This window comes from Amphimedon queenslandica, unplaced genomic scaffold (assembly GCF_000090795.2).
Source record: "Amphimedon queenslandica unplaced genomic scaffold, v1.1 AMPQUscaffold_13402, whole genome shotgun sequence".
NCBI classification, from domain to species: Eukaryota; Metazoa; Porifera; class Demospongiae; order Haplosclerida; family Niphatidae; genus Amphimedon; species Amphimedon queenslandica.
The window spans coordinates 60367-79735 of NW_003546362.1; the positions used below are offsets into that span (position 1 = coordinate 60367).

General features: G+C 34.1%; 4 protein-coding genes across 4 annotated transcripts in view; 2 read left to right on the plus strand and 2 right to left on the minus strand.

The window, feature by feature from the left end:
- Positions 1-2472, minus strand: part of LOC100636496 (peptidyl-prolyl cis-trans isomerase-like 1) — a 4207-nt gene extending 1735 nt beyond the window's left edge. The window contains exons 1-4 of the mRNA XM_003386681.3: positions 2412-2472; positions 2297-2362; positions 1481-1528; positions 1292-1353 (exon numbers count right to left, since the gene is read on the minus strand). Coding sequence (XP_003386729.1) covers positions 1292-1353; positions 1481-1528; positions 2297-2362; positions 2412-2450 — 215 coding nt within the window. The 5' untranslated portion in view covers positions 2451-2472. The remainder of the gene's footprint in view (positions 1-1291; positions 1354-1480; positions 1529-2296; positions 2363-2411) is intronic.
- A 635-nt stretch (positions 2473-3107) lies between these two features.
- On the plus strand, positions 3108-6918 carry LOC109582069 (uncharacterized). The gene is made up of 10 exons (XM_019996659.1): positions 3108-3129; positions 3182-4354; positions 4405-4569; positions 4615-4683; positions 4739-4795; positions 4846-5387; positions 5443-5592; positions 5643-5931; positions 5978-6367; positions 6482-6918. The coding sequence occupies exons 1-10, from the start codon at positions 3108-3110 to the stop codon at positions 6787-6789; spliced, it is 3165 nt and encodes a 1054-aa protein (XP_019852218.1). The 3' UTR covers positions 6790-6918.
- Positions 6919-11751: 4833 nt separating this feature from the next.
- LOC100636623 (metabotropic glutamate receptor 3-like) lies at positions 11752-14543 on the plus strand. The gene has a single exon (XM_011405732.2). The coding sequence runs from the start codon at positions 11752-11754 to the stop codon at positions 14422-14424; it is 2673 nt and encodes an 890-aa protein (XP_011404034.1). The 3' UTR covers positions 14425-14543.
- LOC105312807 (ras-like GTP-binding protein RYL1) lies at positions 14388-15156 on the minus strand. The gene has a single exon (XM_011405733.2). It carries the CDS (start codon positions 15136-15138, stop codon positions 14611-14613), a length of 528 nt encoding a protein of 175 aa, XP_011404035.2. The 5' UTR covers positions 15139-15156; the 3' UTR covers positions 14388-14610.
- Positions 15157-19369: the final 4213 nt, after the last annotated feature.

Consider the following 19369-nt stretch of genomic DNA (forward strand, 5'->3'; position numbering starts at 1 on the left):
GAAATTTGGCCAAAGTCACTGTACTATAGTACAGGTACTTTGACCCAGTTTTTGAGCAACTTTAAAAATTCATAAAAAATCCAATTTTAATCGTAACTAGCTCAAAATTTTTACACAATATAAGTACATGTACGTGTATATGCACAAGTAAAAATTATAAAAGTCTAAAATTCTTACATAGGTATTTTTGGCGAAATTTGGCCAAAATCACTGCAGGTACTAGTTTGACTCAGTTTTTGAGCAACTTTAAAAATTCATAAAAAATCCAATTCTAATCGAAACTAGCTCAAAATTTCTACACAACATAAGTACATGTATATGCACAAGAAAAAATTATTAAAATGTAAAATTCTTACTTAGCTATTTTTGGTGAAATTTGGCCAAAGTCACTGTACTATAGTACAGGGACTTTGACCTGGTTTTTGAGCAACTTTAAAAATTCATAAAAAATTCAATTTTAATCGAAACTAGCTCAAAATTGCTACACAACATAAGTACATGTATATGCACAAGAAAAATTATTAAAATGCAAAAAATTCCTATCTAGGTATTTTTGGCAAAATTTGGCCAAAGTCACTGTACTAGTACAATGACTTTGGCACAATTTTTGAGCAACTTTAAAAATTCAAAAAAATCCAATTTTTAATGGAACAAACTCAAACTTTCTTGCATGCATATGTATGCGTATATGCACCAGAAAATGTAAAAAATTCTTTCCTAGCAAGTGACAAGAAACTAAGCATTATGGTCATCAAATAAAATGCTATTCTAGTAAAGAAGACAAAACTATTATTTGTGTTCAGAACTGCTTTTTTGTACACATAGTCATGTAGCATCGAGAAATGTCATTTTTAACAAGGAAAAAGGGAGCTAAACCCAGATAAATATACCTAATAATATAATGGTAAGTGATGTACATGTACCGTATTTTACCATATAAACGCCTGGTCCAAATAAACGCCTGTCATTAATATATTCTAGCTATAGATACGCATATTTCTACCAAAAATAATGCCCCAGTGTTTAGATAGCCCCACTGTTTAGATGGCTCCAAAGTGCTTAAAAGTTAGAGCCTGGTCTAACTTTCCTGGAGTTGGGGGTTCGATTCCCGCTCAGGGTCACTTTTTAATTTTTTTTCAACGAATTTTTTGCTGCTAAGAAATAAACGCCTGGGCGTTTAATCGGTAAAATACGGTACATGTACATGTAGTGTGAATTGGCATGAGTAATTAAACTACTGTACACTATACATTAGTTGCTATACAATTTTTCATTTGCATGAACCACATACCCGTATATTGATGAACCTCCTCTTCCTGTACCTGTTGGATCTCCACCTTGTATTACAAAATCCTACAATAATCAATAATGAAGAACAGTATGCATTAAATTTGTTCTCTGGTATTAATACAATAACATATATTCAGCAAACTTGGCATTACAGCACAACTTAATATTATTAATAATGCTATCACTGTACTTTAACTATTCTGTGAAACTTTACATTATTGTAGTATCCAGTTGTAGCCTAAAAACAAGAATTAAATCAAGCTCTTGTTTATACATGTACTGTATGATACATAATACTTTTACTTCTGCCATATTCCTCTGTTCTGTTACATGTAAATATTGATATTGGAGAGTACTATGCCTATCATGAAGAGCTCTTGTTATCATGACAGACCAAAAAAATTCTGAGTGATGATAAAACTTAGCAAAGGACATTACCCTAATTTTATCACTGCTAGTCTGATTTCTTCATCTGCAAAAGCAACACAATCTACTAACCATTCTACCTTCAATTCTATCACCAATATGGCTGACAGAAAAAAAGTGAACCCCTTAGGTTACTATGCCTAATTCAGAGCAACAATTACCAGCTTACCACATTATGGTTTATTATGCAATGAGTTAAACCTTAGTTTTACAATTTCAATTCTTGTCAAAACCAAAGCTAGGTGGCCGAGTAGGTGATGCTATAGATAAATATATAAATAAAATTTTACCAGACTTTTGAGGGATTAAACTTTTGCGGATGCACCCAAAAATCATTTTTGCAGGCTTTAATTTTTGTGAATCTGACAAAATTGCGAGCAAAAGTTATTGGCCTTGAAAGTTTGCTTGTAGCTGGCAATGACAGGATTTTACCATTTGCTGCACTGCTAGGTTGATTACACTGCCTCATTTTGATACCCAATATTATATATATATAGCATGCAATTATAATACCATGATGATACACACATAAAATAGAGGCAGTTCTGGTGGGGTACATGAACATGATGGCAATAATTACTAATTCAGAGAAGTTTCTACAAGTCTTAGGAGCATGTTTCCAGTACAACTCAATGCCAATGTTACCCTACAATGAATAATGTCTTTATTACACTTCAGAGTCAGACGGGTCTTACCATAGACGTCTCTAGAACAACTTTTTCTGGAGCAGCCATGATTCTAGGAGTGGCGCACGGGCGGGGCTAGTCTCGCCGCGAGACTAGGGCGGGGCAGTGATGACATGGGTGTGGGTTTTTTTGCACGTACGTACAGCTACGCAAGTACGCGAATGTATTGATTGTGTTTGGCATCATAGATGCTCTACAAACACACACTCACTGCAAAATTTATGATTACATTTTAATACAAATTTAGTATTTAGATTTATGCTGTAGATCTATTTATAGAAATGGTTGACTCTTGAAAATTCTATTTTTGATGCTGGGGAATTTTTGCCACAAAACCCAGTTAATGATTGTTCCAGTACTAAAATCTTCCATTTCATTTCACAATACCTTGAAAACTTACAGCTAAAGCTTTTCTAGGTTACTGCTAGATCTAGACTCCTGCACAATTGAAACATTACTGGTAGATCTAGACAGTTGTGCACATAATTTTTTTATTGATTGTTGTGATCAGTGCTGGGGCATTAAAGCACCAAAAATGACCCTGTTGCATGGAAACATTGACTTTAGTTTTAACTGCATTCATTTCCTCTACTGTTCGTATTCATAATTATTAAGAATGCTGCTAATGATAAACATTTATCTTTTTATTATCATGTGACTCTTTTATTGACAAAGCAAAAAGTTTGGGTGTGTCAATAAACAAAAATGAAAAAATTTGAAGCTGAAAGTAAGATTGATTCTGCATTGTGACATAATGTTAATTTTAATGTTTCTTCAAGGTGGCAGTTTTTGTAAATTAGCATCAAAGCTGATGCTTGTCATTGGCATTCTTGGAACAACAATAATGCTCATTGCAGCCATCAATATTTACTTTATTACAACTGGGAAAGACACTGACTTGCATTCTATTGAAATTGGTGATAAACTTGACCAGAGCTCTGCACTAGTAACTGTTAATTCACCTGCATCATCATCAGTAACATTCTCTTCAAATGAAAAACCTTACACCATCCTGTTTTCTGACAATATTCCATTAACTGTCACAAATTATCTTCCACCCCAACAAATTTTCTTGATGTCACAGCTATCGTCAGGTGCTGAATACAGAGACTTCAATTATTTTGGGAGTAATGAGCCTATTTATTTGCTCTCAGGATCTTTAATCACGTACGACTTAACAATAAGTTCGATGAAAATGATCAATGCTACATATTTAGCTTGTCTCTATCTTTTCGCAAACAGAACACAACACGACAACTTTATAATGTATAATAGCAGTGTGGAGTATGATGATTCTTATTGTTTTATGTCAGCAGTCACACCAGGAGCTACAACTGCATCACATTCTTTCAATATTATAAAAGCTGGGCAGTACTATGTGGGTATGGAATTGCAGAGTGGTATTAGTATACAAGCAAATGCTTCTGTTTTGCAAGTATATTATAATACTGCTGGGTTTCAACAAATTAACTGCAGTGCAACATTTACCTGCTCATTTGACGTATGCAATACATTTATTTGCAATCAAAAGGCAACCACTTATTTTCTTGTCAAACCATCAAACAAAATTATTATTTTCTATTTTTCTACAAGTCCACAACTAAATGGATCAATATATGGTGGTTTTATTACAATTGTTGTTTTAGGGAGCTTATGCTGCTGTTTCAACTTTATCTGGTTCTGTTGTTTTTTTTATTGTAGATCTGGTAGATTTAATTCTACTCACAAGTATGATTTATTGGAACCAGCAAGAACCAAGGAATCAAAAAATACAAAAGACCAATCATTTTCATTAAAGTCTAACTCTGATAATTTTGGACCAGAACTACATTGGCCAAAATCTAAACTTGAAGAGTCATTTAATAGTACTCATGATGCAACATTTGGTGGCATTGTGCAGGCACATTTTGACCCTCAACATTTACCAAATTTACCTAGAATTGCTTTTAAAGGTATAATATCACTTAGAGATCTATACTCATTGTATGTTCATTTACTGCAGATCATAAATCTATTCAATCTAGTTCAACCAAAACACAACTTAAATCTGAAACCTCTTCACATTTAGATCTTGTTGATGTTGATGCCTACCAATCCCATAGTACTGTAGTAGAAACATACCAATTGTCAGATGCATGTCAATTTCATATACCGGTTTCTGAAAGAGGTAAAACATAGTTTCATTTTAATTATTTAAGGTGATTATTTATAGAAAAACCTTCATTTGAAAATTATTCAGATGTATTACTGCCACCTCAAACAAATGGTGAACAATTAATTGGTATGGACAGTATGTAAACACCACTCATAATTTTATACTATTTTAACAAACATAGGTGGTAAGCAAACTTGTAACTCATCATTAACAGAAAAATTACTTAAAAATATAAAAAGTATAATAAATCTATATGAATTTCATTTACTATTTTATGATTTACTTTAGATGCATTTGGTGAGGTGTATATGCTATCATTAGACAGTAGTGGTCTAGTGTATCACTGTAATCAGTATGGAGTGACTCTCATTATTCCAGAGGGAGCAGTAAAAGAGTCAACTACTGTATGGTTTGGAGCATGTCTGTTGAGTGACAAGTTTAAGTTTGGTGATTATGTACCAGTCACTCCTATTGTATGGGTACACATTGACAGAAAGCTGGATAAAAGTGCAGAACTGTACATTCCTCATGATGTTATCATTTCCAGTGAAAGCAATTTACAGCAGTTCGCTATACTAACAGCTCATGATGACTGCTCTGATGTAATAAGTTTCCAAAAAAATTATATGCCACAACTTCAACTTGAATCTGGCTTCCAAATTTTTAAAATTTTGTCACCTCATTTTTGTTCTAATTGTGTTGCTGTTCAAAATAGAGTTTACCAAGCCATATCCAAAAGATATTTAATAGCAAGAGCTGATAAGAAAATTGGCAGCAGAAAACTATTGGTCCAATTTATCTTTTTATGCCAACTACAAGGCTGCAGAAAGGTACATATTTTCAGCACAAGTGACTATCAATACTAAGTACATGATTGTGTGTTAGGTTGTTGAAGATCAGTGTGATAAGGAAGAATTTAGAATTATATCTTGGAAACCAGTCACATTTACGGGTGATGGTCAAGTATCACTATCTTTTGAGCCACATATTGTCCCTGGTTGGAAAAGAGAAGAAGTTGGAATCTCTCAAGACTATGTAAGTTATGTATACTATCAAAAATGTGCCATGCATGAAATAACTAATAGATTTCTGTTGAAGATATTGATTATTATAAAATGATGGGTTGTGAAAATGATGCAGAAGTGACTGAAGATGAACTTGAGCGGCTTAAGATATTAGAAGACCTTCTTTCTTATCCTCCTCGTTTCAAGATAGAATTTATATCAGATGCAGTAGTAGAAAAAAGTCAAAAGGTGATAGTTCGATTCAATCAAGTTCACCCTCCAGTAAAAAGCACAGTCCTGTTAGAAGGTTCTATAGACTTACCTCCTTCCCCATCTCTATCTGCAACTAGTATTGATTTAATTTCAAATGGTAAGTATTTTATGCACTTAATTTTATTGCACTATCTAATTCTTAGCAAATGATTCATTACTGGGAGATTGTCTTTGTATTATTGCAAGTGAAAAAGATATAAGAGAAAAATGGTTTGAATTTGGATATAAATTGAATCTTACTGTTGGTCAGCTTGAAGAAATTGAACAGACAAGTGTTGATCCCATTCAACGTACTAGAAAAGTTGTAATTCATTGGAGGGATCAGAATAGATCAGAATCATGGGAACCTTTTGCTGCAGCTCTTGCCAAGATTGGGTTTAAAGATTTAGCACATAAAGTTAAAGATCACTTTGATTCTCCTCCCGCACTTGAATCAGAACCTGAAGTTAATAAAGATCACTATAAGGGAGTTTATTGTAATCTTTGTAAAGAATATCATCTTAAACCTGAAGACATTCAACAAGAAATACCAAGTAAGTTGTGCTTCACAATAAATATATGAGATTAGATTACTTAACCTACTCTTGTTAGATATTATAGGTTATGTGTTTATAATATTTATGGTATAATTTTGTAATACTTTATAGATGTTGGCTTTCCTCCTGATATGGTTAATCTGACAAACTTGGTAGCAGCTAAGATTCCAGACCAGTTTTATCAATTTGGAACAGCAGTTCGTATAAATGATGGTTTCTTAAAGAGCCTCTATGATACTTATCATAATCCCATGGATAGATTCATTACAATTTTCAATAGATGGAAAGACAATGATCCTGACACTTACACATGGAGTACTGTCATTAAGGTGCTTGAGTCTGATGCTATTGGAGCTCATGCAGTAGCTCAAGATGTTAAGAAGCATCTTATTGCTATTGCAGAGGCGGCTGAGCATTAGTCCTCCAAACTAATGCATATACACTAATTTTATTATTTTTATTATTGTTTCCTATTATGAATTCATTGATTGTGTATTTATGTTCTACTTTTATGTTGATGACATCAGCTGTTTAGATTTGATACATGTAGATCATCAATAGTACATTTTTATTTATTTAAAAGACTCTGCATTAAAGGCTCATCATCAAAGTAGAAGGGTGTAATATTTAAGTCAAACATTTACTTAGCAAAAATATAAAAGCAAAAACACTAAATTTATAGTTTAGATCTGCATGCATATTTCAAAAAGCAAAATTAATTAATGTACATGTATGCATTTTTTATAAGGGTAATTAAGTTGACATCCATTCAAGAAGAGGTTCCCGGGCCTGAGTATAATCCCCTGTATCATGTATGTCATTATAATATGCAGCTCTTTGTCTTTGATGTACTGACCTCTTCCTTTTTAATTTCTCTGAGACCAATGTTTTTGTGGACTGTAAAAGTTGGAACAGTTTCCCTAGTTTATTTGTCACCACTAGGACATGATAGGTGATGATTATGCAGAAAATGATGATAGTGGGGCAAAACGAAATTGAAATAAATATTGCAACTTCTTTTGGATAATCATGAAAAAAATATATAGCAATGTAGAATGTAGTGCTGATGGATAGAAGAAGAAAGATGTTTACAGCATTGAGTATTTTATTTCTGAAAGGCAAAAAGCAGGCTTGAAATGCTATGAAGACTTGAAGTATTAGAAACAAAAGTAGCTCAAAGATTAATGAGAAAAACAAGTTTCCCAACTCTTGTACTGTATCAATTAGATACACATGCACTACAAAAAGCTGATTTATTGCAAACCAGTACCACCTATTTGCTTTGTAAGGTGCATGGATTGCTTCAAAGAAGGGACGAATGTACTCTCTTGTCCTGTCAAATTTTAATAGGCATTTACCAAAGAGTATTATGACCATATATGGAATTAATATAAATCCCACTACAACTGAAGTGATTATCATCAACCATTTATGTTCAACACTAGCATATGTTGTTGTTCCATTGTAATACCAAACTGTTTTGGTATGATATGAGTTTTCATTTTCAATGTGAATCTCTGCCGATTTGAACACACTGAGTATTGCTTGAAGTAATTGAGTGAATGAAAGATGAACCACTGTCACAAGAACTTGAACTGATGACTTAGACAAACGATCAGAAACTTTTGATGAACATTTACTCAAAATACCAAGAAAGCCAATAATGATAATTAAATAAACAGGAAAACATAAATTCAGCACAGTTTTATGTAATTCCGTCATTCCATTATAAAAACAAAGTGGAAAACCATGATTAAGATTCAACCAAGATATGAAAACACTAGAAGATTCAACAAAGTAAGACACATTACCACAATCACTGCATGGCACCTTTAAATATCCTACAATTCTAGCATTAGCTACTTGTGCAAAAAATATGATGCTGTTAAGTGTACCGGTTGCTAATGTTAATTTCAGTGTATACAATAGGAATACAAGGAGAGGACCAGCTAGTATATAAAAGACTGATGCAAGAAGCCATAAATTGCTAGTGCATGATTGACAAACTGTAGACCCAAAAACTATGCTATGATTAGAGATGCATTCTCCACAAAGATTTCCTGTTCGTGAGCCATGACATAATGGTTTTGAGTCTCCTATTAATGATGAAGTAACGAATGAGCCTGTATCATTGATTTTTAGTATGTCATGATGACTATGAATATTACAGTAGCCTGGGGGACAAGATAAGCTGTACTGAAGTGAGTCATTTTTTCCTGAGCCGGCCCACAAATATTGATAAGGCCTTGTAAAGCTCACATCATCAATATTGCACAGCAACTTTTTTCCATTTGAATTATGGTTGACGATTTTCTCAAAATTTGGTAAACACCCACAAGCTCCTGTAAAAGGATTTAGTTTGAAGCCAGGAGGGCAAAATTTCAGTGTGATTCTTTTTCCAGCAATCTTGCTTGGATTTGAAGTACTGAAAAGTAAAAGGCCTCTTCTATTGCTTTCTGAAAGTTGTTTTGTGTGAACAGTCAAATTCATGTTAGTGCAGTTTGTTCCTCCCTTAACAATAACATTATATGTATTTTGCTTACCATTAAAAAACCAGTCGATTCCTTTTACTTGATTATTTGTTCTCTCAGCAAATGATACCGTTAAAATGCTGAAGGTGTGGTGATGATTACTGTCATTGACACTGATAGGTATTTGTAGCAATGCCCCAGGATAGACTTCATATGAATACTTCCTGTTGCATACTATTATGTAATCACCAAATGAAACAACGTCAGTTAATGGAATGTGTTTAAAAATTTTACTATATATCTTTATCAAATCTCTTCCAAATACATTATTCATATAGCAGTTAGAATCAAAAATTTTCTGAGAATATATTGCATTTCCGGCTAATCGTGCAGAATTATTAATGAAGCTCATGCTAATATTTTTATAATGGCCTGAAAGTAATTGAAATGTGCAAGAGCCCCTCATAAACATACCTCCTGCAGCATATATAGCTCCCCCTAATGATTTAGCTTTATTATTGGTAAAGTTAGCCCTTAGTCCATCCTTCAAGTATACTAGACTATTCTCAAGCAATCGAATTGCCGGCCCATAATCAGCTCTATTATCACAGAATGATATAGTTCCTTGAAGTACAACTGTGGATTTTAGTATTTCAAAAACGGACCCATAATTTTGGGAAAAATTGCTAGGCTGTGCTTGTGACCCATTTATTATCAGTTTCTGTATGTTAACAAAATAAAAGACACTTACTGGATAGAATAATTTGATAAAATCAAATTTGCCATATACTTTTGAATCAGGATTGCTATATGCTGTAATAGATTCCATCAGAAAAGTTACTACTGATTGGCTACTAGTTGGACGGGTGTTAACATACATACCACCTCCATGATATTTGCCAGTGTTGCCAACAAACGAAACATTACGGAACGCAAAATTGATCTTTGGCTGTATTATAGCAGATTCATTTTGAACCACTGATAAATACACTGCTCCTGCACTCCACTTTTTTTTGTCAAAAAATGATTCTCCATTATTTGCAAAGTTAGTGTTCATGATTGTTATAGCATGGTGAACTTTATTGTGTGAATGACTGAAGTTATTGAGAATAAAGGAGCTTGCAATTGCTGCTCCTCGACACTTTGAAAGTAATGAATTCTCAAAAAAAATAGAATCATTAATTATTGTTTGTGAATCAAGCTTAGAATTATAGTGAAGGATTAACGCTGCACCAGCCAAGTACCCTAAACATGAACGGATTGTTGTTTTTGAAATAATAACTGTAGCTGGTATGCTAGCATAATGTTGCCACTGTTGCACATAGAGTATTGTGATACCTGCAGCATTAACAACCGGAAATGATGGCCAGGCCATGTCAGTAAGACAAGGTTCATTTTGCCAGTAATGATTAAATGCCAAGTTATTTTCAAAAGTCGAATTAGCAATGCTCAAGTTATAATTTGAATAATTTTTTGGAGCAATCTGCAGGTAGCTAAAAAGGACTAGGACTCCACTACCAATGCCAATTTTTGCAAAACCTGCTATGTGAAAATTTTGAGAATAGCTAACGTGAAGAAAATTAAAGGAAGCATTTGGAAGATTAACTGCTGCAATAGCAAACCCAGAGTAGTATACGAAATTTATATGTTGTACATATAGATTCCCAATATTAGCAAAAACCAATACAGCAGCATGATAACGAGTAAAATGTACAGAAGAAAATGTGGAGTTGATAAGATTAATAGACTCCTCATTCATGGTAGTGAGGTTTGTACCACAGTTGCTAAAATTAAGACCTCTCATGGTAAGGGAACCATTAATGCCAAAGAAAGCAAAACCTCTCGTCCAATATTTATCATTGTACCATATGTTATTTGGTATACAATTTATGTGTGCTAAAGTATCATCAGTACCATGCACATGTGATGGTGAGTGATTGACTGATGTTAACTGTACAGAAATTACCTGATTTGATCTCATGAGTGATGGTAGAATTGAGTGTAATGATGACATCACTGCTGTACAGGTCAGGATGGTAATCACACAAGAGCCTCTCCAGTTGATTGTTAGTATTGACACTAATATTAATAGGGGATCTTGATTGAACTAAAACTATCAAATGTAGAAGAAGAAAAGAAATGATATTCACCTTAGCCATAACATCTGCTGAGTCATAAGAGGCCACCACTTAAACTTAAAATGAAACTGAAGTAGATCTAGTAACAGTAGTGATAGCTAATTACTGAAAGTTTGTTATAATAATTAGTGTCTTTTTATCCGTTCTGAAAATGAAAATGCCATAATCACTATATGAAATAGAGTGATAACAAACATTGTGTATAAGTGGCACACAATGTAGAATATATACAAACAAGCTAAATTTTAGTCATGTTTTGATTTTACATTTTGTACACATAAAGCAAGCCATGAAAATATGATTTACATGTAGAGGGACAAACTCTATAGCTATAGAAATTTACGACAACTTGTCAATGGATATAAATTATTGTTTTTCTTAATATTCATGACACAATGCACTCTTGTTTTTCTTATGAACAGATAAACTAATAATTATTCAGTGTATAAACTGGTATATCTTTCACAATGACAAGTTTATTTGTATTGCCAATATCTAGCGGCACATGACATCAATACACTATAAAGTTAGATATAAACATTGTTTAATGTTTATAGATGATAACTGATATAAGGAAATCTCAACTTGTGTAGTATAGTTGGCTTCATTCATATTCATAACAATAGTGATTAATCAATCTAATATTGCTAGCTTGTATACTCTAAATATAGGTATACTGATATCAAGGAATAATGTTTCTTTAGCATATAAAATAATAAAACAATCTACACGCATATAGATCTAGTGGAATTGTTTTGATTTACTTCACATAATGAATTGGCAACTGAGTCCTCTCTTGCTCTTGATATTTTCTTTTCTTTCCATCAAAGCTTTTGGTAGGATACAACATCAGTATCAAGTGCCATCTGATGTTCTTAGGTCTGATGGTGGTACTAGGATAAGCGGCATACAGGACAGGATTGATAAGGATATAGTCCTGGGAGGTCTTTTCACAGTCTACTTCAGTTCTGGTGGAAGTAATGTTGGCAGCTGTGGTGATGTCATATGGGAAGATGGTATGGAGATGCTTGAGGCAATGCTATATGCTATTGACAGTGTAAACTCAGACCCCACTCTACTCCCTAACTTGACACTGGGCTATGATATAAGGGACACTTGTAAAAGAGAGAATGTGGCTATGGATGAGACTATTGATATCATCTTATCCAGTGGGGATTTGGAGCTGGAGAGTTGTGCAGTTGTAGATACTAGCATATCAGACCAAGTCCCAGTGTCAGTCATACTAGGAGCATTTGAGAGTTTCATTACAATACCAATGGCTGGCCTACTGCGTCTTTTTAAAAAGCCACAGATAAGCTATGGATCTTCATCGACTGCTCTGAGCAATCGTGAGTTGTACAGTTATTTCTTTCGTACGTTCCCACCAGATGATAAGCAGGCAAAGGCCATGGTTGATCTCATAGTCCATTATGGCTGGGACCACATCTCTACTATCAATTCCAATAATTTGTACGGTCAAAGAGGAATTGAGGAAGTGAAGAAGCATGCTGCAGCCAATAGTATCTGCATTGACTTTGATGCTATCATTACTGATGAATTCAAAATAGCAAACTACACTAACCTAGCAAATGAGTTACTAAATTCTTTGGCTAATGTAGTTGTGCTATTTGCTTCAGTGCATCATGTCCGTAGCCTATTGACTGAACTAGACAGGATACAAACTGAGAATAACAATGAAAGGCATTTTGTGTGGATTGCTAGTGACACATGGGCTGAACTGACAGATGAAGAATTCAATAATGTCACTGCAGGAAAATTTGGTTTTGCTGCCTTCTCTGAGAACCTCGATTCATTTGATAATTATTTTTCTCAGTTGCTCCCTAGCACAAACAACCGTAATCCATGGTTTTCTGCCTACTATGAGCAGTATTATGATTGTAAACTCAATGGAACATCAGTTTGTGACAACAGCAGTATTACTGATGCTTCAGACTATAAACAGTCTTCAGTTGTGCCTCTGGTGACAGATGCAGTCTATGCAGCAGCTCATGCTATTAATAACTTCATACAGGATAACTGTATTCAACCAGTCCAATGGTATCCAAACAATCAAAGCTGTTATGGATACAACCAGTCATTAAATAGAGATGCCTTGTTTGACTATATTAGTAAAGTAAACTTCTCGAGTCCCAGTAATAATTGGGTCAATTTTAATTCGCAAGGAAACATTGCAGCAGCAAAGTACAGCATATTCAATTACCAATTGATTAACTGTACTGCTAATGATTGCCCTTCATTCAGTTTGGTAAACATTGGGACTTGGGACAGCAGTGTTGATAATCGTCTGCTACTTGACCCTAACGCTACCAGTCAGTTTGGAATAGCTTCATCACCAACAGGAGAGTATGTGCCAATAATGGCATTGAAATCACAGTGTAAAGTATGTGGTCCAGGTCAAATCAAACGTATAGTGGTATCCTCATGCTGTGGTACTTGTGATCCATGTCTCGGACAAAGCTATACCAATGCTTCATTAACTAATGTTACATTATGTCAAACATGTCCTAATGACATGTGGGGCAATAATCCGTTAACTGGTAGCACTGGCTGTGTTGATATTTCTCACACATATCTTAAACCAACTGATGCATGGGGTATAGTACTGATTGTAATATGTGCAGTTGGATTGATAGCAGTTGTATTTGTCTCATGTGTATTTGTTAGGTTCTGGAATACTCCTATTGTCAAGTCTTCAGGAAGAGAACAAATGATACTTCTACTCATTGGATTGGCTCTCTGCTTTCTCGTAACTGTTGCTTTTCTCTTAAAGCCTTCACCAATCATTTGTGGATGTCAGCGTGTTGGTCTCTGGTTTTGCTTCTCTCTTGTACTGTCAGCACTACTAGTGAAGTTAATACGGATATCACGTATAGGTTTTCACAAGAGCATGTCAAACCGTCCCAAGTGCATAGGCCCCATTTATCAGATTTTGTTTACGTTCCTGTTGGTCAGTGTACAAATGAGCTTGGTTTTAGTTTCAATGATAATAGTCCATCCAGACACAACAACCTCTATCAAGCTTGACGAGAACAATCACAATGATAACCCAACTCTCATCCTACAGTGCACCTCCCCACACATTGCATTGATCATATTACAGATGCTGTATATCAGTGCTTTACTTATTGCCAGCAATGTACTAGCAGTCCTTACTATTAGATTCCCTGCTAACTTCAATGAGTCCAGGTACGTATCTTTCTCTACGTTTTCATTGGGTATAATGTGGTTCCTTTTCTTGCTCTCTTACATTGCTACTGATGACTCCACCATTCAGACAGCAGTGATCTCCTCGACAATACAATTGAGTGCATTGGCTGTATTGGGCTGCTTGTTTGGTCCTAGAGTGTTCATTATGATATTCTGGCCTAAGCAGAATGATCAGGGAACTGTAGCACCAGATCTACCGACTGCATATGAAGTATAAAACTGACCAAGAGTGATGGCAGTGTACACGTAAAAATTATCATTATTATAATACATAGTAGAAAAAGGATTCTAAACATTTATAGTTTTGCAAATATGCAATTGTTAGACTATTTTAAGTCTATATCTGGTTTCTAAAAATAATTTTTTAATACATTTTCAAAATCTTAAAAATGCAAATTTGAAATCAATGTTCTTCTCTGTTAAAGATTTCTTCAGCAACTAATTGCCAAATCAATTTAACGTTATGCTTCTTAAAACTGCTGACTTCAATATACCTTAGACCCAACTGGTCTGCAAAGATCCCAGCTCTCTCACTACTGATCACCCTCTCATCTTGTAGATCAATTTTAGAACCAACCAGATAAAGCAATGGATTAGATTGGTCTCCATAGTCACTTATCTTCTTAATCCATCCCGTTACGTTATTGAATGAACTCAGTGATGTCACATCAAACATAACCAAGCAAGCTTTACATCGACTGAAGTATGTGTACTGGATTGAACGGAATGTCTCTGCCCCAGCAAGATCCCAGCACTGGAGCAAGACCTCTTGTTCATTCTTGAGATTGATTCTCTTTAAACTCAAGTCAATTCCAAGGTTAGGGGTGTATGGTATAGGAGGATTCTCATACTTCAACAAACAGGATTTTCCAACTCTTGTGTCACCTATTAACAATACTTTATAAACAATCTGAGCTGGAATCTGGGTCATATTGCTCCAGTCAACCACACCTTTAATTCCTGCTATCAGATACATCACCTTATAATAACTATGAGGCTTGACTTATACAAACAATATGTGACCTTTAGTTCAGTAATGTAAGAAGACTGCTTTCATGATTTTGGTCATAATAATGGTTACATAGTCCTGCATGCATAGTAATTAAGATACGGTGAAGAATACACTGATTAAGATATAGTTCAAGGCACACCAAAGTCATGGGGCAAAAGTTCTTCCTGAAATAACTTACTACTTCAAAAACAAGGGTATCTATTGTATAACGCTCAACATGAGTACTAGGCTGTTAAGTTCTCATTAAATTAATTATTTAAAATGAAAATAAAATACAGAAATTGGCTATAAATTGACATGCATTAATTATTGAATAATGAACAAAAAATAATTATTATTTTTGTACTTGCAGTTTAGTTAGTATCATTAATGATTGAATGTGTACCACTAGTGTCTTTCTCTTTCCTCTCACAAGAGTTCCTGTGGCAGAAGGTACCTACAAATACACACACAGAGTTCATGATATGATGCTACAAAACATGAAAGCATGTACTTTAGTAATGACATTTACAGTGCATAATAATGATAGTAGGTTAGGAACACACGTACATGTACATGTCATTATGGGGAGGGCGATCCCACAAGTCATGCATGCACATTACAATGGAATGTCAACAAAATAAAAATCAAACATAATGCATCAAAAATAATAAAATTGGGAGTCATTTTGGAGTAAATTTACTAAAAAGCCATAGACAACTAGCTATTTCAGAAATTTGAAGTTTTAAAAAATATTTCATGAGTTCATAACTGGAAAAATTGAAGTCATGCAGGATTGGCTCAAACTTGCTATATACATAGCATAAGGACATCAATACATCAAGGACATCAGAAAATATAACAAAAGTTGAAAGTTATTTCAGAGCCAATTTTCAGGAAATATCATGTGCTATTATATTACAGGGCATCTTTCCAAAATTTGGAGTTTATAAAAAAGGTCATAACTAGAAAAATTGAAGTCGGAATGGCTCAAACTTTCTACACATAGCATCAGGACATTAGCATGTACTTAAAAATTATGATAAAATTTGGAGTGACTTCAGAGCCAATTTTTGGAAAGAACCACGGCCTTGGGTATTTTTCAGATTTTGGCCTATTTCTTAAAATGGCCATAACTTGAAAAATTAAAGTCAGATTTAGCTCAAACTTTCTACACAGCATAAGGACATCAATATGTATCAGAAAATGTAATAAAAATTTGGGGTGATTTTGGAGCCATTTTTTGGAGAAAACCATGGGCTATAGTACAGGGTATTTTTCAGAAATCGGCCAAATTTTTAAAATGGCCATAACTCGAAAAATACTTGTTAGAATCAGTTCAAACTTTCTGCATAGCATAAGGACATCAATATGCATCAGAAAATGTAATAAAAATTGGGGGTGATTTTTGAGCCATTTTTGAAAAAAACCATGGGCTATTATAGTACAGAGAAATTAAAAAAAAATTTCTGATTTCCTTAAATGGCCATAACTTAAAAAATTAAAGTCGGAATCAGCTCAAACTTTCTACATAGCATAAGGACATCAATATGTATCAGAAAATGTAATTAAAATTTGGGGTGATTTTGGAGCCAATTTTTGGAAAGAACCACGGCCTTGGGTATTTTTCAGATTTTGGCCTATTTCTTAAAATGGCCATAACTTGAAAAATTAAAGTCAGATTCAGCTCAAACTTTCTACACAGCATAAGGACATCAATATGTATCAGAAAATGTAATAAAAATTTGGGGTGATTTTGGAGCCATTTTTCGGAGAAAACCATGGGCTATAGTACAGAGTATTTTTCAGAAATTGGCCAAATTTTAAAAATCGCCATAACTCGAAAAATACTTGTTGGAATCAACTCAAACTTTCTGCATAGCATAAGGACATCAATATGCATCAGAAATTGTAATAAAAATTGGGGTGATTTTGGAGCCATTTTTCAGAATAAATCATGGGCTATAGTACAGGGTATTTTTCAGAAATCGGCCAATTTTTTAAAATGGCCATAACTCGAAAAATATTTGTTGGAATCAACTCAAACTTTCTGCATAGCATAAGGACATCAATATGTATCAGAAAATATAATAAAAATTTGTGGTAATTTTGGAGCCATTTTTCGGAAAAAACCATGGGCTATAGTACAGGGAAATTTTAAAAATTGTCTGATTTCCTTAAATGGTCATAACTTAAAAAATTAAAGTCGGAATCAGCTCAAACTCTCTACACAGCATAAGGACATTAATATGTATCAGAAAATGTAATAAAAAATTGGGTGATTTCGGGGCCGATTTTCGGAAAAAACTATGGGCTATAGTATCTGGTATTTATCCAAAATTTTGAGTTTATAAAAAGGTCATAACTAAGAAAATTGAAGTTAAAATAGCCCCAAACTTTCTAATTGTACATACATGTAGCATATAGACATCATTATGTACACGTATCATAAAATGCAAGAAAAATTGGAAGTGATTTTGGAGTCAATTTTTGAAGGATACCATGGGCTATATCGTGTACAAGGTATTTTTCTAAAATTTGGAATTAAAAAATCGTAACTAGAAAAACTGAAGTCGGAATTGGCTCAAACTTTTTACATACATGTAGCATAAAAACATCAATATAAATTTTAAAATGTAATAAAAATTGTGGCAATTTTGGAATTAGTTTTTGGAAAAGACCTTATTGGGTGCCCTATACCTGTATGATAGGTGATTTGGTGCTTAACTATTGCATTAAAAGCTAAATTTGCCATTTTTGTTCAATTATACACATTAAACAATGTAAATTTGCCAATTACTTCCCATGGTTACTCTAATTAATAAATCATTACGCAAATAAAAGTAATGATCAACCATTAATAGGAAAACTTTCCCTAATAGAACTGTAGTATGCACAGTGGCTCTGGGGGTACTACTGTAAATACTTACTAGTTCATGTCTAGTTCCTCTAGATTCTTCATTAAATTCTCATTGCATGACAAACTTTGCTTACGTAACTTATCACAAGATTCAGAGACTAGCTCTGACAACAGGAAATTCTGGAAATAACAAAGATTATAATTAAAAGGGAACATTAATAGACTCATTGAACAAATCATATGACTAACTGATATAATAGTACATTTAATCATTAATTTCAGGCATAGAGTAATAGTAATAAATAATGTAATGAACTAATGATCGTAATTGAAACCAATATGTTTTACATAATATTGATTGCAATATAAATACCATTTATGGAAAGGCATGTGGTTAAATTTTGTAATTCGAATCAAGTAAACTAAGCTCAAGGGGGAGCAAATGCCATTAGCCATAAAGAAACTCATTACATACAGTGCTTTAATTTTAAGACATTTTGCTGAAATATATATGTGCATGTATATACAGAATTCATTTACTGCACAAATGAAAGTACCTTTTCAATCCCCTCCAGCTCTTGTTCAATCTTCTTAATCTTTGTCTCAATAGTAGATCTATTTGTTGATTCTTAAATATCATCAAGCTTCTTGAGATCTCAGTTTCCTATTTTATATATACGTAATCCGAAATTATCCGATTCCCATAAATTATGTCAAACATAGTGTAGGATTCTTACCACACCAGTTTGCAAGTACCCTCTAGTTTCTTTACTTTTTTCCAATTCAATCCTAGGCTCACTTTTCCATTTCGACTTTTCGTGCATCACTGATGAATAGCCTAGGGAAGTTGCCAGGATCCTCTAGTAATATCGTGATCATCTACCTTTGATCCTGTGAGGTTGTGACAAAAAATAACATAATCATTAATCTATAGCCACGTCCACATTATAGATATCAACTTCATCATCATCAAGGTGCATTTATGGCGGAAAAAAGTGGATCTTGTAAAAGAGCCTCGCAGCTATCAAAAGGAGGCCCTCAACTCCCAAAGAATGGCAGTGGCCCGCCTGGAACAAAGAGTAAGATTCCTAAAAACTCCTACTAATCATGCTGCATCCAGTCCAGCGCTAGTCCACTGTGTCTGGTCTGTTCTTCCACCGAAGACGTTGGACTCATGGTCGAGTGCGAGTCCTGTTCAAAGTGGTCTCATTCCAAGTGTGTCGGCATAACACAGTCTACTGCTCCCTCCTTTCCTTTTGTCTGCCCCTTCTGTGTCAAGTTGCTCTTTTCCAGATTAGCTGCTGCGGAACT